At 35.7% G+C, this 14,769-nt stretch overlaps 1 protein-coding gene across 6 annotated transcripts in view; it reads left to right on the forward strand.

Moving 5' to 3' along the window:
• FAM149B1 (family with sequence similarity 149 member B1) overlaps window positions 1-14,769 on the forward strand; it is a 46,027-nt gene that overhangs the window by 18,028 nt on the left and 13,230 nt on the right. For all 6 annotated transcript variants that reach the window (XM_033130822.1, XM_033130821.1, XM_033130817.1 and 3 more), the window contains exons 6-7: window positions 4,180-4,335; window positions 8,143-8,330. In XM_033130822.1, the coding sequence (XP_032986713.1) occupies window positions 4,180-4,335; window positions 8,143-8,330 (344 nt within the window). The remainder of the gene's footprint in view (window positions 1-4,179; window positions 4,336-8,142; window positions 8,331-14,769) is intronic.

The following is a 14,769-nucleotide window of genomic DNA, read 5'->3' on the forward strand; positions in this document are numbered from 1 at the left end:
TGAAACCACCAAAAGTACCAAACTCTATATATACTGTTTTTTCCTATACATAGACACCTATGATAAAGTTTAATTTCTAAATTAGGCATAGTAAGAGATTAACAACAGTAACTAATAATAAAATAAAACAATTCTAACAATATACGTAATAAAAGTTATGTGAATGTGGTCTCTCATGCAACGTCTTACTGTACTGTCATCATCCTTGTGATGACATGAGATAAAATGCTACATGATGAGATGAAATGAGGTGAATGACATAGGCATTGTGACATAGTGTTAGGCTACGACTGACCTTCTGATGATACATAACAAACATTTTACAGCTTCTCTTTGGCATATCTGAATTGGCAGTATCACTACTTTTGCTCTTTGGGGCTATTATTAAGTAACGTAAGGATTACTTGAACACAAGCACTACAATATCACAACAGTTGATCTGACGATAGAGAAGACTACTAAGTAACTAACTGGGGGGGTAGCGTACACAGCATGGGTAAGCTGGCCAAGGGGATGATTCAGGTCCCGGGAGGGACGGAGCAGGAGGCTGAGAGAGTTCATCATGTTACTCAGAACCGCGTGCAATTTAAAACTTATGCATTGTTTATTTTTGGAATTTTCCATTTAATATTGTTGGACCATGGTTGACCTGGGTAACTGACACCATGGAAAGTGAGACCATGAATAAGGAGGGTCTGCTATATCCAAAGTAGTCAAGATCATGGAAATAAAAGTAGGGTAGTTGCCAAGAGAGGGGGCGGGGAAGAGGGCGGCGTAATTAGTGTTTAATGGGTATGTCAGTTTTGCAAAATGAAAAAGTTGTAGAGATCTGTTGCACAATAATGTGAATAACTTAACACTACTGAAACTGTACACTTTAAAGTGGTTAAAATGGTAAATTTACCATGTTTCCCCAAAAATAAGACCTAGCCAGACAATCTGCTCTAATGAGTCTTTTGAAGCAAAAATTAATATAAGTCCCGGTCTTATTTTACTATAAGACCGGGTTTTATACATAATATCATATTTTTTACCACAATTTAAAAAAATCATTAAAGTGATATGGTATGGCTGCTGTTTGTCCTAAGCACACCTCCTCATGTTACTCATTACACGTTACAGTTTTTCCTTTCATTTTCTTTTTTTTTTTAAGCCACTATCCTAAATGCAAGAGCCAGTCAAGCTAAATACAAATCAGATTTTTTTTCTGAAGCTCTCAAAAGCCATGGAGAGAGTCTCTTTCAGTTCTTCTAGTAGGACCATCCACATTTGTATCTCCTTTCTATTGCACAGTACTACATTATGTTTTCTTCCTTTGGGCATCATGAGATCACATCTCCATGTAAATTTCTTCTATTCCAGTCATTTCTGGGTACACTGGGAGATAAAGTGGGTCTGAAACGGGGCTGAGAGTGGTTAACTGTACTTTTCAGCTCCTAGTCCGGAAGGTGAGCTCTTGGCCACGTGTTCCTCCCAACCACCCAGGAGGACCTTGCAGCGACATCTCCTTGAAGGCTGCAAAATTTCACCTCCTATGGTCTCCACCCGGATGAGCTGACTCCAGATTAAACTCTGTTTAAATAAGAAACCTAGCAAAGTCATTTTATCCTCCATGGATCTGGGGGAAGAATAAAGTGCCAATGATTTTTTTCCTCTCAAAAAAAACAGATTTCAACTTAAGTATTACTACCAGGGCAATACATTATTAGGTAAGACCACTGTTATTCTTTCAGTAAGTAAAAGAATTATAAACACTTTAGAAGTTAAAGGTTATTTTTCAGACACAGTAATCTCTGCAGTCTGATAATGTAAGATTCCTTTGTTAGAAGTAACATTTGCAAAGACAGTTTTTTGATGTAGAATACTGTTTTTTTGCTGCAGCATTAGGGAAACTGGAACATTTCCCCTCTCATCTAACTGAAGTTTTTTTAACTAAGAGAAAGACCTATACTTTGTTAGAAAAGCCTTTTTTTTTTTTTCCCAAAGCAAATAATTCCATTAGTTACCACCGACAACAGAAATGACTGGCTAACAATACAAATGGAATGATGCCATAGCACAGTAACATATGGAATGCTGAATATGCAGTGTTTGACAGCTTTTAATTTTGTCATGTTTCGGTTTAAAAAAACTACTAACACCAGTATTTTATAAAAGAAAAGACGTATTAACACAAAAGAGCATGAAGTACATAATCTCAAAATAAGGACAGTTCTTTTCAAGAAAGGATATTTGGCAATCTTACTGGGCATTTGTCCTTACTTGGCTCATTTTGGTGTAGATCAATAAAAATTTTGTCATGGACTATCATAAACTTATTGACTACAATTTGGGAATCACTGTTTTAGAATTTCAGAACAAAGACTTAAAAAAAACGTTAAGTCTCAAATTTAGAGACTTTTATAAACAATAATGCCAGCTGGTTTAGATGTGTTGGTACTCTGAACTGTTTCTCTCCTGTCTTACCATCTCTCCATCCCCATACCTCCTGCCACACAAGGTCCAGGCTCTCATCAGCTTACCAGCTCTTTCTTCGGTTTTTGCTCTAGCCTCTTAACCTTATTATCCTCTTCATCACCACCACAGTGATCTTCTAAAGCAAGGATCTCGTCATTCCATCTTAAAAAATTTAATTACTTTTCAATGCTATGAATTAGCCCAAGTTAATACACAAAGTACTTAACAGTCTGGCTTCATCATACCTTCCCAATCACTTCCTATGAAACCATTTATTTAATGGCTTACATAACAGAGAAGTTTATTTCTATTTTAAAAGAAGTCTGGAGAAAAGGTATCTAAAGACAGTATAATGGTGGCATAGTATTTTCTGGGTCCTAGGCTCCTTTCATCTTTCTGTTACACCACACTAGCTGACGATGTTTTTCCTGAAGCTTTTTTCACAGTCCACGATGGCTGACAGAGTTCCAAACATGACATTCACTTTCCAGGTAGTGAAAAGGAGGACAGGCAGAAGGGTAAAAGGGCACCCCTTATAGCCAAGGAAGTTCTCTTTAAACAGACTTCCCAGAGTCCCACATAACAATTCTGCTATCTTATTGAATACATCTGGCTGCACGGTAGTGGGAAATGTAGTTTTTGAGGTGGGTGTATTGCTCTCCTGAATTAAACTGATGTGATATACTAGGAAGGAGAGAATGGCTATTGGGGGGCATCTAGCATTCTCTGCCACATATGTATATAATTTTTTTTTAATTACATATTTTGTATTCTTTTTATATTTACCATTTTATTGTGGGCATCTTCCATTTTTCTCCCACATTCATTTAATGACCTCATACTATTCCATTGCATTAATATACCATTAATTAAACAACCAATTCCCAATCCTGTATTTTGAAACAGTTAGGCTAGTTTTAATTTTTGGCAATTATAAACAATTCTGTGACAGTAATGTATTTTTGTAGCTAAATCTTGCGGGAATATCCTTGAAGGAAATCCCTACAAATGGAACTCCTGAATAAACAAGTATATTATTTTAAGGCTTCTAATACATATTTCCAAAATGTCTTCCAGTAAGCTTTTCCCACTAGCCTTGCTGAAAAGTGCCATAGGTTTATTTTTTCTTCCCCATTAAAAAAAATATATATACGGTACAAAAAAAGTATAAAGAATAACACAAAGCATACATTGGTTATATGTGATACTTAGTTAAACTAAGAGCCATTTTAAGAAATTGTATTGCTCAGATTGGACTGACTTTGTCCAAAGTAAACCAACTGATATGAGTGAGTCATCCCATATTCACTGAATACCTGGGTTGGAAGAGAAATTTAAATATAAAAGAGAAGATCTTTGTCTTTAAGGAGCCTGCATTTGGAACAATGATGGATTGAAATAAGCATATAACCTCCTGAGGTACCTTTAAAGATGCAATTATGAATGTAAATATTCTTAGATTTTTATTTTTTAAAATTTTTAGCCATAGCTGTTGCATCTGAAAAGATAGCAAGAAGAATTCGATACTGCATAATACACCTAAGGAGAGTAGGTCTGTGGCTAGTATTTACACTCCCTGTTCTGAGAAAGAAAGGCACTGAAGCTTAGAGTAGTCCAGGAAGGGGTCACCAGGGCGAGGCACTTTGAGCTGAAACTTGTGTGACTGAGTTGCTGTGAGAACTGTTTACATTGTACATATTTGCTTTTTTTTTTCTCTCCCAGATTTGGTATTAGGGGAAAGAAGTTACATTTCTCTTCTTATGTTCATAAAGCATCTTCCATTGCCAAATCCCCTAGCTTGGGTTCTATGGAAGAGGAAGATTGTGTAATCTCTGAAGGAATAATAGAGGAATACTTAGCATTCGACCACACAGATATGTGAGTATTATGTCTTTTATGCTTTTTACTCCTCTACTTAAGTATTAATATCTATTTTTTCTAAAGAATACTAACAATATTACCTATAATTAGATTACGTCACTTTCTGCTACTATGTATTTTCTATTACTTCTCAGGTATCAAAGTTCATGTGCTCAGTTGATATAAATTCCTATTGCTTCCACATTCCAGACTTCCCTGTGTATTTTCTTCCTGTACATGTCATTTGCCTCTTCCTGAGAGTAAAGATTTTAAAATGAGTTGTTTTCTCTACATAATTTGATTTTATCCTTTGTAAATTTCACCAGTAACTCATGGAAACACTGAAACTTTTTATACAAGCAGTTGAGGTGTGAACCTCACATACATAAATCCTGTTCGAAAAAGGTGTATACAATTTATATAAAAACCTTATATTCAGCACAGACTTTATAATTAATAATGCTTATTTAGACCTATTCTTACTGTATCCTGACAATAGTCCTGTGACATAGGTATTATTTACCCCCTTTACAGGATAGGTGAGAATCAGAGTAGTGAAAAGATGTCTGAGGTAAAGCTAAAACTAAAACTTTATCTGATTCTAAATCTAGTCCCTCTTCTCTGTTCCATGCTACCTTTTTGAAACATTAACCTCTTAAACTATTCCTTTAAGCCTTTAAAAGTTCAAGAATTGATCATCACAGCAGCACATCTGAAAGTGAGTGAGAATTCCATTTTAGGCTATGAGGGTGTGGTTAGGTCTAGTTATTATTGTGTCAAGTGATTCTGAACTTCTCTTTTTTCCATCATATTTCCTATTGAGCCATGTTTACTCATGTGCTCAATGTACATATCCTAGCATCAGCTAAACATAATTCAGATTTCTGTACATACCACCACTGAGCTAGCTCATTGTTGCAAGAGAATCATAATTAGGTTCTTTTGGTTTTCCAGAGACTGCCCCCTTTCTCTTTACTTCATCTGCTCTTTTCCTCAAATCAGTCTTCTCCTTTGGTTTTAGCTTATGAAAATAAAGCTGACTTAACTAATTTAAAATGAGATGTAGGTTCAGCCTGGTGGCTCAGGTGGTTGGGGCGCTGTGCTCCTAATGCCAAGGTCACAGGTTCGATTCCCACAAGGGCCAGTAGCTGCGCCCTCTACAGCTAAGATTGTGAAAAACAGCTCTCCCTGGAATTGGGCTGCGGTGAGCTGCCATGAGCTCCCGTGGGCTGCTGTGTGCTGCCGTGGGCTTGAACCGGAGTATGGGGGGGAGGCGGAAGAAAGGGGGAAAAATAAAAAGAGATGTAAATGGCTTATAGGTGTTCCCTAGGGCATTTCTTTCCCTTTTCCTGATAGTAAACCCAAATGAATTTTCAGGTAATACAGAGAAGAGTTACAGAAAGGCAGTATTCACTTTAGAGATACCACTGAGATATTGACTGAAAAATGACAGAGTAGTTGGAACTTTAGAATGTTCCTAATTTAAGATATTGAAGGCCCTGAAATAAACCAAAACACCTATAGGAAATTAATATATACAACAATTTCAGCAAATGATTTTGGTGCAACATGGAAAAACCATTTAGAAAAAAATAAGTTTCCTAACTTATTCTTTACAGAAAATAAATTTCACACGTAAAATATTTAAAGGTGACAGAGTAAATCATGTAAACTTAGAAGACAACAAATTATGAAAGATTATTTAAAAAATAATTCAGGAATGGGGAAGGCCTTTCTAATCACAGCACAGAATCTACAAATCATTTAAGAAATTCTTAAAAATAACTACACAAAATGAAATTTCTATATAAAAAACTCAAAATCAAAACACAGGTGACAAACTGGCAAAAACATTTGCAGTTCACACATACACAAAGACTTAATTTCCTTAATATGTACATTAATAAGGAAAACAGTAAGGACAAAACAAGCAAAGAACATGAATAGTTCACATAAAAAGAAAATGGATTTTAAATATATGAAATGAAATTCAATCCCATTCAGAATTAGAGATACAAATTAAAACTATAATGAGATACTATTTTATCTGTCAGATTGGCAGAGAACAAAAGATAATTTGATAATTCCTTCAGTAAGAAAACAGACATATTCTTTCACCATTAGAGAATTATACTACAGGAAAGTGGGCATTATCTTTTAGATTCAAATGCATATACCATTTGACTTAATAATTCTATTTATAGGAATTTAGCCTACAGATATAATCCCATGTAGCTAAAGACCTATGTACGTATAAAGATATTAACTATAGTATTGACAATAAGAGCAAAAGTTTGGTTGATCGATTACTGACTAGTTAGATATATTACAGTATATCCAATGGAATACTCTGCAGCTATTTTCAAAAAGAATCAAATTTACATGTACTGATTGGAATCCAGGGCCAAGATACATTGTTAAGTAAAAGAGCAAGGTGCAGTACAGTGTATAATGTAACTATTTCTCCAGAATTATACATAATGTCTACTTCTGGGAATGGGCACCGGGAAGAGAGATCTAGGAGACTTATTTTTCACTACATACACACATTTCATTCTGTACCATCTGATTTTTTTCATCATATGAATGTATTATCTCCTCTAAAAAGAAATATAAATTTAAATACAGTTAATACTAATCAGCCTTCTTTCCCCCACTTAATGTCAGGCCAACTCTCCCTCAGGAAAGGAGCAGCAAAGAATCTTTGGCACCCTGCATAAACCTCTCAGCATCCTTCTTTCCTGCCTACAGTTCCTATTTAGTTCTTGAGACCTCTGCTGCCCTAGGCGTAACTGTCACTGTCGAGATTGGGAGGTATTTCTCCCCACCCCAAGCCAGTGCCAGAATTTGCTTGTTCTTAGTTTATAATACATCTGTCAGCTACCATGTTTCCCCGAAAATAAGACCTAGCCGGACAATCAGCTTTAATGAGTCTTTTGGAGCAAAAACCAATATAAGACCCTATCTTGTTTTACTATAAGACCGGGTATAATATAATATAATATAATATAATATAATATAATATAATATAATATAATATAATATAATATAATATATAATTAATATAATATATAATATAATATAGTATAATACCAGGTCTTATATTAATTTTTGCTCCAAAAGACGCATTAGAGCTAATTGTCCTGCTAGGTCTTATTTTCAGGGAAACAGGGTAGGTTTCCTCCCTAGAATTCTGGGGCTGTTGGCACTCCCTGCCAGAGAAGAGACAGACTTGGCCAATTGGGAGTTTCTGGGTTATAGATACACAGTCTCCAGGAGAGCCTCAGAGTAGCTTCCTATGCTGCTGGGCTCCCCTCCTTTTCCTTTCCAGCCAATTACCAAATGTTTATTTGGATTAGTAAAAGTATTTTCATAATCTACATGGACTGTTTTCCTAATGAATCACTGCCTTAAATAATTATAACATTTCATGATGTGCACAGTTACATGCACATCATGAAATGTGTCACATTAATATTAATCTAAATGTTATCCAATTACAACAAAAAGCTTATTTCTGTATGCATTACTGCTGTTCAACTGACAATGCCCACTGAGTAAGGTAAAAAATTACAATGATTCTCTCTTCTTTTTCTTGTTCTATTTTTTGGCCGAGTAGTGGGGTGGGTTAGGGGTAAAAAGGGAAATGCAGTCTTCTCTGTTGAGAATTCCCTTAGTTCACAAGGCAGCTTAATCCATGTGCTCCATATGCTGGGGAGGGGAGGGGAACTGGGCACATAGCACACGCCTAAGAAGCACAAAGGACAGTGGTGAACATTCAGTGAAGAATAACTATGAAGTCTTTCCTGCTTGCTTCTGTTACAGAGAAGAGAGGTTTCCTGGAAAGAAATCAGAAGCAGCTCCAGAGAAACAGAACTTAGGGTACCCTCCCATTGCTCCATTTTACTGCATGAAAGAGGATGTCCTTGCTTACGTGTTTGATGACGTGTGGAGCAGGGTCCTGAGCTGTATGGAGCAGTTGACACGTAGTCACTGGGAGGGATTTACTTCTGGTAAGGATCTTTGTAAAAACGGCAATATAAAAAATAATTGTCTAGGATTCCCAAACCCTAACCAGTCTATTAGATTAGATGCTTCATGAGTGCAAAAGATTCATATTTATGTTTCCCACAGAAACAAAGAAAAATTTAGAAAATATTTGAGAGTGAGTGGATGAGTAACAAGGCCTAGTCTATGATGACCAGAAATTGTGCTTCCTCTTTGAATATAATCATCTGTGAGAAAAAACCCTGTGCAACTGGCAAATACATTTTTAAACTGCTTTATTTAAAATATTTGATAAACAATAAACCATATATACTTGACGTGTACAATTTGGTAAGTTAACCTGTGTATACACACCCATGAAACCCCAATATAGTGAACATATCCTTCGCCCCAAAATTACTTTTGTAATCCCTCCCTCTTGCCCCTGCCTGACCCACCATTCCCAAGTGACATGTAATCTGCTTTCTCTCACTATTGGTTAGATATTTTGCAGAATTTCGTATACATAGAATCATATAGTATTGATCTTTTATCAGTTTCTTTCACTCAGCATGATCATTTTGAGGTTCATCCATGTCTGTGTGTCAATAATTTATTCCTTTTTATCGCTGAGTAGTGTTCCGTTGTTCCACAATTTGTTTATCCATTTATCTGTTGATGGACATTTGGGTTGTTCTCAGTTTTGGACTATTACATGTAAAGGTGTTATGAACACTAGTGTACAAGAATTTGTGGGATATACATTTCCTTTTCTCTTGGAGTGGAATGGTTGGATTACAATGGTTATATGTATATTTAACTTTTTAAGAATTGTTTGTATTAGTTTTCTATGTTGCACAAAAAAATTATCACAAACTTAGCAGCTTCAAAAAATACGTGTTTATTATCTCACAGATTTGTGGGTCAGAAGTCCAGGAATGGCTTAGCTAGTCCTCTACTTACAATCTCAAAAGGCTTTAATCAGGGTTGGCCAGGGCTGGGTTCTCATGTAGAGGCTCAACTAGGAAAGAATCCATTTCCCCTTCTGTGTATTCGTGGAAGCATCCAGTTTCTTATAGCTGTAGTTGTCATGGCAGCTTTCTTCTGCCATGGGTCCATATCAACTCTAAAACCCAGCTGGAAAAATACTGGGAGTTCCTTTGTAAATTTCAAGGCCTGGAAAAAAATCCTCTTAGCTATCTGTTCCACCCTCTGGGCTCTTGGTTTCATCTTCTGAGTGATCCTTCCTTTATCATGAAAGGTAGCACATGTCTGCAGCTAAGTAGTTTTATCACGCTGCTTCCTGCCAGTAGAATTTTGGGGGTCTGACAGCCTTCTTTCATTTAGAATCTTTTGCCATCTAGAGAGACTGAGGATTTTCAGATCATCAAATCCTGTTTTCTTTATGTTTAATAGTTTTCCCCTAAATTTATCTTTCTCATCTCATGTTTTATTATAAGCAGCTTGAAAAAAAAATCAGGCCTCACCTTCAACACTTTGGAAATCTCCTTAGCTAAATAACCAAGATCGTCACTTAAAAGTTCTGCTTTTCATATGACTCCAGTAGACCATTTCACTACCATTCTGCCACCAAATAACAAATATCTCCCTTCTTCCACTTTCTAATAAAATAAGCCCTCCCCTACATCATCCTCCAAATCCAGATTTCTGGTAAGTCTGTTCAAGGCAAGAGATGCCTTCTCTATCATGTTTCTCAAAATTCTTCCAGCCTCTATCAATGAAAATTGAAAATAAAGAAAGTAATCCATTAATATCATCATCAAAAAGAATATTTAGGAATAAACTTAACCAAAGAAGTATTAGACTTGAACACTGAAATCCATAAAACATTATTAAAATTAGGGGAGACCTAAAGAAATGAAAAGACATCTGTGTTTATGGATTGAAAGACTTAATATTGTTAAGATGGCAATATTCCCCAAATAGATCTACAGATTGAGTGCAATCCTTATCAAAATTCCAACTGACTTTTTTGCAGAAATGGACAAGCTGATCCTGAAATTCGTATGGAAATGCAAGGTACCCTGAATATTCAAAACAATAATTGAAAAAGAACAAAGTTGAAGGAGTCATACTTCATGAATTTAAACTTAATACAAAGCTACAGTAATAGAAAGAGTGTAGTACTGGCATAGGACAGACAGATCTATGGAATACAATCAATAAAAAATAATAAATCCACACATCTATGACCAATTGATTTTCAACATGGGTACATGGGTGCCAAGACCATTCAATGGGGGAAGAAGAGTCTCTTCAACAGTTGGTACAGGAACAACTGGATAGCCACATGGAAAAGAATGAAGTTGGAACCTTACTTGACATTGTATACAAAATATCAACTTAAAATGAAGACAAGACAGATATTTAAGAACTAAAATTATAAAATTCTTAAAAGAAAACATGGGAGTAAATCTTTATGAGCTTGGCATGAGCTTGTGCCTTGATGTAATTTTTCTCATGTTACTTCTGCTTGGAGTTTGTTGAACTATTTAGATTATTGTTTTGTTTGGCAGTGGATTCTTAGATATGACACCAAGTCCACAAACAACAAAAGAAAAAATAGATAAATTGGACTTCATCAAAATAATAAACTTTGTGTATCAAAAGACATTATTCAAGAAAGTGGGGGAAAAAACCACCTACAGAATGAAAGCAAACATGTGCAAATCATACAACTCTTAAGAATCTAGTATCCACAATATATAAAGAACTACAACTCAACAACAAAAGGACAAACACCCAATTAAAAAATAGGCAAATAACTTGAATATATGTTTCACCAAAGAAGACATACAAATGACCAATAAGCACAAGAAAAAGATGTTCAACATCATTATTCATTAGGGAAATGCAAATCAAAACCAAAACCACAATGAGACACCACTTCATACTTGCTAAGATGGGGAGATTAGATAGATAGATAGATAGATAGATAGATAGATAGATAGATAGATAGATAGATAGATATAGATAGATATGTGTGTGTGTATACATACACACACACACACATATATATGTATATATACATACACTTTTTTCTTAAAGGACAGTAACAAGTGTTGGTGAGGATATGGAGATACTTCATACACTGTTAGTGAGAATATAAAGTTGTACAGCCATTGCTGCACTGGAAACAGTTTGGCAGTTCCCCAAAAGATTAAACATAAAATTACCATATGACCCAGCAATTCCACTCAGAGGTATACAACCAAAAGAACTGAAAACATATGTCTACAAAAAAAGCCTATGCATGAATGTTCATAGCAGCATTATTCATAATAATCAAAAAGTAGAACCAACCCAAATGCCTACCAACTGATGAATGGATGAAGTTTGGTATATCCATGTGTTATGGACTGAATTGTGTCCCCCTCAAAATTCATATATTGAAGCTCTAACCCCCAATGTGAATGTGTTTGGAGATTGGGCCTTCAGGGTGGTAATTAAGGTTAAATGAGATCATAAGGGTGGGGCCTTAATCCTATAGGGTTGCTATCATTATAAGAGGAGAGATATCAGAGCTCTCTTCCTGTGCATGCAAGGACACAGCAAAAAGGTAGCTGCCCACAAGCCAGGAAGAGAGGTCTCACCACAAACTAATCCTGACAGCACCTTCATCTTGGACTGCTAGCATACATAACTGTGAGAAAATGGACTTCTGTTGTTTAAGCTATCCAGTATGTGGTATTTTGTTATGGCAGCCTGAGTAACTAATAGACCATGCAATGGAATATTATTCATCCATAAAAAAGGAATTAAGTAATGATGCATGCTACAACATGAATGACCCTTGAAAATATTATGCTAAGTGAAAGAGGCCAGACACAAAAGGCCATATATGATTCCATTAAAATGAAACGTCCAGAACAGGTGGGTCCATAGAGACAGAAAGTAGTTTAGTGATTTTAGAGTGATGGAAATTTTCTGAATTAAATAGTCGTGGTGGTTGCACAACATTGTAAATATAATTTTTTTAAAAAAAACTAATTGTATACTATAAAAGTTAAAAATTGTGAAATTTTTATGTGAATTTTCTCTCATTAAAAACATTTTTTAAAAAAATTTTTCCAACCTGAAGGATGTCCTCTAACATTTCTTGTATGTGGGTCTGTTGGGGATGAATTCTTTCTTTTGTAGATATGAAAATTTCTTTATTTTGCTTTTTTTTCAAGATAATTTTGCAGGGTATGTAATTTTCTCTCAGTATTTTAAAGATGTTTTCCACTATATTCTAACTTGCATTTACTGACAAGAAATCTGATGTCATCCTTTTCTTTGTTCTTGTGTACATGTCTTTTTGTTCTCTGGCTGCTTTTATGATTTTCTCTTTATCACTGTTTTTGAGCAATCTTAATATGATATGCCTTGATGTAATTTTCTTCATGTTACTTCTTGGAGTTTGTTATTTGGAGCTGCACATTTATTGTTTTGTTTGAAAAGGTTTCAGCCATTATGTCTTCAGGTATTTTTCTGTCCCCCCACCAATCCGCAGGACTCCAGTTACTCATACACTAGTCCATTTGACCACTTGTCCCCCAGATACTTTAATTTTTTTGGATTTTTGTCTCTGTGTATTTCATTTTGGATTGTTTCTATTGTTGTGCCTTTGAGTTCGTTCATTCATCTTTTCTTCTGCAATGTTGACTCCACTGTTAAGCTCATCCAATGTATATTTCTACTCATGGTTTTCTATGAAATACAATTTGGGTGACTTACTGTCTCCCATGTTGCTAATTTTTTGAAAATGTGGAATAACTCAAACATCTGTGTGAATTCTGAGTTGGTTTCAATGACTGATATTCTTCTCATTGTGAGTTATGTTTTCCTGCCTGGTAATCTTTGGGTGCTAGACATTGTGAATTTTATCCTACTGGGGGTTGAATTTTTTTTTTTTTTCACATATATTTTCCAGGTCTTTTTCTGGGATGCAGTTACTTGGAAAATATCTGATCCTTTCAGGTCTTGCTTTTATGACTTGTTAGGCAGGCTGGAGTAATATTCAGTCTAGAGCGAATTACTTACCAGCTACTAAGGCAAGATCTTCCTGAGTATGCTGTTCAATGCCCCAGGAATTATGAGTTTTTCTAGTATGGCTAGTGGGAGCAGGCATTATTCTTGGTCTTGTGTAAGCAGCAGGCATTGTTCCTTCTTTCTTTCAGTTGGTTCTCTTTCCTAGCTTTAGGTATGTTCGAGTCAACTGCTTTGTTTGTAGTGGTAGTTTATTTTCATTGTTACAGTTTTCTGTTGTTTGACTATATCACATTCTACTTTCGGTTGACATTTGGGTAGTTTCCGGTTTGGGTTTGCCTGTGTATAGTGCTATTATGAACATTCTTGTATATGTCTTTAGGTGAACATATGTACTGGTTACAGAATAGCAGCATTGCTGGGTACTATGATATGCTATTTCAGCTTCGGTGTATACTGCCATAATTTTTTCCAAACTGGCTGCACCTATTTATACTTTCTCTACTATCATATGGGAGTTCCAGTTGCCTTACGTTTGCCACAGTTGATACTGTCTACACGGTTGTTTTTTTAAGCCACTCTGTTGTATGCATGTTCTCTTTTAAAGCTGGTATTGGAGAATAGGACTAAAACCCTTTAAAAACTGATTTGTATTAAGTGAGGTTAAGTTTTTGGAGATAGAGGACAAATGGTAAAGTTCAGAATCATATCCAAACTCCCACAATAAACTCTGGTGATAAAGGAACTCCCTCAGTTTTCAGTATCATCCACTGAGGTATTAGAGAAAACTTCAGTTTCACCTTTCACAATTTACCAATGTTGGGCCGTGAATTAACATCCTTCTAGTTTATTTTTCTGTGCATACATAAATTTAGGTTATTTCATTATATTGTAATTGTGACTTAGTCTAAAACCAAAAACATTGATCTTGAAATGGAGCTGGAGGATCTCTAACTGGTTTAGTGTGTTCACCGAAATGCATCAAAACAGCAAACTTGGTGCATAAAGAGCCAGGCAGCAAATATTTTAGTCTTTGCCAGCCGTCCAGTCTCTGTTGCAACGACTCGATTCTGCCCTTGGAAGCAGCCATAAGCAATACGTGAGTGGGTGTGGCTATGGACACTCCCGTGCACTCAGTATCTATGTTCACCAAAAGACATATATAAGAAGGTCCATAACACTAGGTGCTGGAAAACAAACTGGAAACTACCCAGGTGTCCCTCAGCTGTAGAATGTGATATATTCATACAATGGAGGACTATACAACAATGAGAATATACAAACGACTGTTACAAAAACAGGTGGTGGTAATGGGCATGAGGGTTCCCTTTGGGGTGATGAAAAAGTTATGAAACTAGATAGAGGTGATAGTTGCATAACACCACGCAGGTACTTAGTGCCACAGAACTATACACTTTAAAATGGATAAAATAGTAAATTTTATGTTATATATATTTTGCTACAATAAGATTT

The sequence above is a fragment of the Rhinolophus ferrumequinum genome, chromosome 16, assembly GCF_004115265.2.
Source record: "Rhinolophus ferrumequinum isolate MPI-CBG mRhiFer1 chromosome 16, mRhiFer1_v1.p, whole genome shotgun sequence".
In the NCBI taxonomy this organism is placed as follows: Eukaryota; Metazoa; Chordata; class Mammalia; order Chiroptera; family Rhinolophidae; genus Rhinolophus; species Rhinolophus ferrumequinum.